The 6,859-nt window shown below is 34.9% G+C and overlaps 1 protein-coding gene across 2 annotated transcripts; it reads right to left on the minus strand.

The window, feature by feature from the left end:
* Positions 1-32: 32 nt before the first annotated feature.
* Positions 33-2,607, minus strand: LOC136681739 (small ribosomal subunit protein eS21). Of its 2 annotated transcripts, XM_066658718.1 has the most exons (6): positions 2,562-2,607; positions 2,085-2,170; positions 1,310-1,373; positions 1,127-1,198; positions 641-696; positions 33-97 (listed from the first exon to the last, which is right to left on the minus strand). In XM_066658718.1, exons 2-6 carry the CDS (start codon positions 2,132-2,134, stop codon positions 88-90), a joined length of 252 nt encoding a protein of 83 aa, XP_066514815.1. In that variant the 5' UTR covers positions 2,135-2,170; positions 2,562-2,607; the 3' UTR covers positions 33-87. The 2 variants fall into 2 exon arrangements, with proteins under 2 accessions (XP_066514815.1, XP_066514816.1); XM_066658719.1 differs by lacking the exon at positions 33-97 and having other exon boundaries at positions 637-696.
* Positions 2,608-6,859: the final 4,252 nt, after the last annotated feature.

Here is a 6,859-nt window from a genome sequence, read left to right on the forward strand (position 1 = left end):
TGGGGATCAATAGCAAACACAAACACACAATGCAAAATGTTTTTACATTTTATTTAACAAAGAAACTCCAGGCATCCATCTTTGTATTTAGATGTTCCTGGAAGAAAATAAAACAGAAATAAACACTTAGGTAAACAGACTGGATCCAATACTATGTTACATTAAAACCTGATAAACCAAATTTCACTTCATTAAGCCTGCAACTAATAATATTCAAAATGAGAAACTCAATAGCGAGTACTCTGCTGTGTCTTAAAATCCGGTACTGTCCAAAGTTACTACTCCAAGTGTTAGAAAACATTTTCAGAAAAACAACAGTGCTGATTTTTAGTTCATGTTTGGACAGTTTTCAGACACTTCGTGTATAAATCTAAATTAGTCACCCATCGGTCCCATTTTACAAATGTTGTCATCCTACACATCCCTCAAAAACGTACACAACTGTTTTATAAGCTCAACTTAAAAATGCACTGTTTTCAATAGATTCTATATTATAATTGTAAATAATTGCTTGTCATTTTATACAATGCACAGACACATTTGACTATATTCACACTATTTTTGACGTTATACTAAATTTACTGAAACATGAGTATGATGTGATTGACACTTGACTATTGATAACAAGTACGCAACTTACTTTGAGACAATACTGTCGTTCTTTGCTAGCCTTAGGAGAGAGTCATCAGCCTCACCCTGTGGATGGGGGGGAGAAAAAAAGTTATGTTGAACATTATCAATTTAACACATTAATAATTTTATACAAAAATAAAGCTCAAAATCAAAGGGGATTAAAAAAAATTAATAATAACCCTTTCCCTCATACTTTTAGTAAAATGTATACATAATTGCCATGGCACATACATTTTGATTAGAGTAATTACCCCAATAACTAGTGTAAGAAAAGCAGAGATCGGTACCATGAACAATGCTGGAAGAATAATCTTTTGGGTAAGCTATTCATTTGAGAGAATTTGCATGCATAACATGTGTCCTATTTAGACCATGAAACACTAGATACAATGCAGCTCTACAATTGGTTGAGTACACTTTTTACCAATAGCAAAATATAGCCAAGGATCCAGCACTATAAAAACTTGTCGATAAAACCAAGGTGAAATCTTACCATTCTACGAATGGCACCACAGATGGCATAGGTTTTGAACTGTCCATTAAACCTGCCTGTGGCTTTGTCAACCTAAGGTTTAATGAGGAGGAAAAAAAAGATGAATGAATGAGATCTTTCATACAACCATGTCAAGACAAACCTTGCATTAAAAGCAACAAGTGTAACAAGTGACTCCCTTACCTCAGCAATGTTGATCTGGATTGAGGCATGGTCCTTCGCAGCAATGATTCTGTTGCTAGCAGAGCTTAGAATAAAAAAGACAAGGGAGTGGAATTTTACAGAGCAGCTAGTAAACAATGCACAAGGATCGGTTTCATCTGCAGATACTTGCTTTAAAAATCCATAATTTAATATGCTTTGTATTTACATCAGTAGACATGCATATAATACTGGGTATCAGCTTTAACCTGGTTTCCCCATATTTCTAAATATCAACACATTGGCATGGGCATGTTGTCAACAACACACACCAACACATTTAAAACTGAAAACGCAGAGAAATGGGAATTAAGGGTGATGCAGCTATACAATTGTCATGTAATATTTTCCAACACAAATCTCTACAAAACTTAACAATTCAGACTGGAGCTGTCAGAATGTTTCTAAAATGAAGAGACATTTTGAAAGCTCACAAAAGCATTAACTAAAGAAAAATGCAGATGTTACAGTAGTAATGCTGACAGATATATGCTCTGCTCGTTCACAAATCACTGAACATCAAACACAGGACTGTCATTTAAACTTCACACGTTTACACGAATTCAATAATATTACAGCAGCAAACGTTTGATGGTAATGATCCGATTCTGGGATCTCCGTGCTGCTAAATATTTAAATATTTTACAAATAATACAAATAAGACGCACTCGTGAAATGAAGTGTGTAAACAACGCTTCAAACAAATAAGTAATGCGTTCCTCTAATGTTTAAAAACATTCAGTAATTATAGTCTTACCATTTTCGGGGCACGTAGAGGTCCACGAATTCACCAGCGTCGTTCTGCATGTTGAGGGCTTGCTAAAGGCCTGAGGCTGCCAGGGGCTAAACACGAGCACAGAAGAAAAGCCATTTTTGGTGAACAGACTGTGAGAGCAATGTTACTGCTGAAATTTAACATTTTTAAGGCGAAAACTTGGAATAAATGCCGACTACACTTTCGTATGTATAGTTAAACAACAGAGAGAGAGTAAACGCTTCATCTCGAGAAGTGGGGGCAGATGGAGCAGCGCGGCTAACCGCTCCGAACACAGGAGTGAAATCCGCGGCTCACTTCAGGCAGACGTTATGAGATTAAACATCTTTATTTAACATTATACACACACCACATGCGAAATAAACACATCACACCTACACCGACCGAAAAAGAAGGGCACTGCTTGAGTTAATAACTTAAAAAACCTCGCTTTTCCTGAGGACCATGCTCTTGCCTTACCTCACTTCACAAATGGCTGACGCGAAAAGGAAGAAGAGCGAGTCGACCGGAAATGAAATAAGATGAAAAAGTCTTTGTGTCCCAATCCGCGCACTCGTAGACTACATAGTGTGTAGTCCACTACCCTCCGACAGTCACCTATAGATGCAGTAAGAGTGACACGTTTAGTACCCTAGGGTGTGCTTTTGAACACAGCAATCTCAAATGATGCTTTACTCCCTCCCTAGTTCAATACACAATATACAAACGGTATATACTGGTAGCTAATGGTTTAATATAAATGATTCTATGATTCATTATCTCCATCGTGCACTACGAGGGCAATAGAACATTTTTGTTGTTCAAAGCTTTTCACTTCTGCTTATTTTTAAAATCAAATATATTTTTCAATTATTCTCATTTGTTCTACACTAAATACAAAACGCACTACTTTAATCAACAGATTTGAAGTAGTTAGCTTTTGTCAACTAAAGGCGACATTTTTTCATTTTTAACATTTTTCAAATTCCTCACTAATTCCTCCTCCAGTTCTCCAGTTTCTAGTAAATGTGAAGTGTCTGTAAATGAGTAAAAAACACTGTTTTAGTCCGGTTTGCTAAGCTTCAGTCTTTCTCTCTGCTAATACATCTGGAGTTTTTTAGACAATGGAGAGAACTCCAAACATTTAAAAGCACAAACTGAGATGAGAATATTGAATCTATTCCTGCTTCATAGGTGGATAATATTAACTTAAATGGGAAATGTCTCCAACATCTGAACTGAATTATCCAAAGTGCTACAAACACACAATTTTATTACCAGCTCTGTCATTTGTGATCTCAGAGATATGCAAACAAGTCTAACACACACACCCTTGCATGGGAAGGTTGTTTAAGAAGTGTGTTCCCATGAGTTTCTGTGGGATGGATCAGTGTCATAAACTTTGCTTAGTGCTTTAGGGATATTCGGCTTTGTACACACTGTCCCCCTGTCTCACTGCTCATGCTTGCACCCTAGGACATTGTTTGCTGTTTGCATGTGCAAGACTGTACAGGGCTGAGGCCATCAGACTTGTGGTCACCAGAACGTAGCATTAAAATGAAACTGTAGAACTGCCCCCAACCTCCAAAAAAAAAAAAAAAAAACAGCTTGAGATAAATAGCAATAATAGTGCATATATGCAAGGCCATATTTTCAATAATACAGTAGGGATAAGTTGTTTCAAGGGATAAAAACATTGGATCCAAATACCTTTTCAATTCTTCAGTAGACTTTGTAGCACCAAAGCCTTTATTTGTAGGGTTATATTGGGTTTAAAATATTTACAATGTTCACATGTTTTAAAAGAAAGCAATCCCAACATTTCAGTTTGACCTCGTTTATGTTCAATTAGAATTGTATTATTTTACACAATAAAAATATTTGTTAACTATTGTTCTTTGTAGTGGAATAAACCACTGTTGACTAAATAAAACAGGCTTACAGAAATGTTTATATTGCGATATATTCCTAATTCATCAATAATTAAAAATATGGTGGAATATATTTTCACCTATAATGTCCCCATTTACTTGACAATGAGAAATCATATGTATGTATATATTTCTGCAGTTGTTTTGAGATCAAATGTTCATTTTACTTCTAAAAAAACCAACCTCTTTTTTCTCTAAATCACATTTTTTTTATTATTTATTATTATTATTTTTATTTACTAATAATCTCAGGAAGTTGTCTTGCAATGTAGCATATTTATGATCTCAAAAATACCTTTGTAGATTAGTTTACGGTCTTAGTTTGCTTTAACATGTTGAAATATTAAAGAGAATAAAAATCATGAGTCATAGTGTTTGGTACAAATCCATTTTATTATAATGTTTGTAACTGAATGAAACATGTCACTAAACAGATCTCTACAAACAGTTCTTATTCATACCAGTTGCTATTCTGTTATACATAGTACACAGCTCTTGGGGAGTCAGATAAAATGACTCTCTAGATTCAGCAGACACAGTATTTGAGATAAGTAATCTCTATGAGAGAAAATATCAGACAAAATGTTTTTTAGTTTTTTGGCACATACATGTCTGACAGGACTGCATGCATCGCTGCAACACACTGAAATATTACATATATTTGATACCCATAGAGCAATGATAATACAAACCTAGTATTACAAGCATTAACTGGATACTGTAACATTATGGCATATCGAAGGCTGTCGTATCCTTCATGTAAAATACTTTTTATGATAAAACAATGAGGCAAATTTAAGCTCACTAAAGTTCATTAAAGGTCATCTACCATTCTACTATATATATTTAGTTTTCTCCTTTCAGCTCATAAATTATTTTTTGGCGTACAGCCGACTTAAAGCGAATGGCTTCAATTAGGAATTATTAGGAAGAAAGTGTGTACGGCAATTATAGAATATATTTCTTTTTTGTTTTTTGATCGATTCTGTGATCCGGAGGTTTTACTAAAACCATACTGAAGTAAAAGATTCTTTGCTAGAGTAAAAACATATAAAATAATAAAATAAAAGGTACATTCATAAAAGTACTGAGCAACTCTAAGAACTGCAGTGAAACTGCTTAATATGTCAAGTATTATTTAGTTTAAAATAAACTGCTAGGCTAGTCAGTAATGTGACCAATCACAGAACAGCACAGAGGATATTACTAACTAAACACAACAAAATTGAATGCAATTCAATTCCTTCACTTTATGTATATATAATAATATATAATCCATTAAAATTGAACTTAAGCACATATAAGTGGACAGTACTAGGTTTACGAATTTACTCAGTAAGAAATGCATGTGCACCCAACCTTAATCTTATAAGGCTGCACGCTGATTTTATATAAATTATCTCCGCTGCATTTCTCTCGCATGATGACTTTAATCTGAAAGTAAATAGGCTCAGCTGAGGCATTTAGATTAGGGCATCCTTTCGGGTCACACTTTGCATTCTGGATGATCTGTGGATGCCGGTTAACGTCTACATCAGGTCTGCAAAAGATCATTTAGTGAAAACATTTAGTGAAACCTTATATGCATAAAATATCTTTTTGAATCACTACTGTCCCACAAAATCATGGCAAATTTACAGGAGACTTCGATGCATGCTTTAATTCATGATTATTTTTATCCATAGCAATGGTTGGAATATTTTTATTTTTTCATTTATCATCAAGTTTTGACCCAGTGTAAAGGTGCCATTGTCAAATGATGGGACTGTATGAATTGTTCTAACAGTGACAACATTCTTTTCTTGTCAAGACTCATGAATGAGAAGAGTCCACTTACTCATATGTCCAAGGAGACAGAGATTTGTTTTCAAGCTCATGGTTTACTGGTATGACCGAGACATTTGTCATCATTTCATCAATGCAGTTTCTGAGTTGCTGTTCTTTGTGTTCTTTGTGAGTGGAATTGGAGCAACCGTAATGCCTATGAATGGTACAACCAGAGGCTGCAACAAACATCACAACCTACACAAAAACAAGAAAAATGTACACATAAACAATTAATTTATATGCACAAGACCTTTCACAAAGCTGAGTTTCACATCTGACATTTTCTACAGCACTTATAATGTATGCTGTTTGTTTATAGACATTCCTTATAATTACTTAGGGACTATACAATTTAAAAACCGTGGACAAGGTCATGTCTAATGCTAAGCATTGGCTAGAGTGGTAGAAATCACCACAGGCATAGGGCTCAGGATAGATGGACCTCCATCCTTTACATTTGGGATGAGATGGAGGAGTATTTGTGATCCTAAACAAATCAGCAAATCATCACTACTTGAGCTCACTAATGATCTGAATACTGAATCACAGTTAAGAATTTGCCCTCATAATAAACTTCATTACAACTTCATGTTGAAAAAACAGGTGTACACCAGCATTTATTTAACTATAGTACATGTAGCATATTATAACAAAACATGTAATAATTTAGTTATAAGAACTTAGGCAATGTTTAAAAAAAACAAAAAAGGGTTACACTCACCAGTAGAGCGATGGACATCTTCACAAACTGCTGCATGATTCAGTTGTTTCACTCGATTCAGGATACAAGAGAAGAGAAAGAGAGATTACAGTACAATACAGTAGCTGATCTGAGCTTTCCTCAAGGTACAGTAGCAAGTAGACAGTGCTGCTTTGCTCATTGCTTTATATTTAATAGTAAGTGGATTTGGATGCCACACTGACGTAAGTGACCAACCTCTTTCCCAAACAATTTTGCATACAACAAAGCAGTAGCAGCAGGAGTCTATGCTCTATTATTTCCATAATGGAACCTAAAGA

The sequence above is a fragment of the Hoplias malabaricus genome, unplaced genomic scaffold (assembly GCF_029633855.1).
Source record: "Hoplias malabaricus isolate fHopMal1 unplaced genomic scaffold, fHopMal1.hap1 scaffold_229, whole genome shotgun sequence".
Taxonomy (NCBI): domain Eukaryota; kingdom Metazoa; phylum Chordata; class Actinopteri; order Characiformes; family Erythrinidae; genus Hoplias; species Hoplias malabaricus.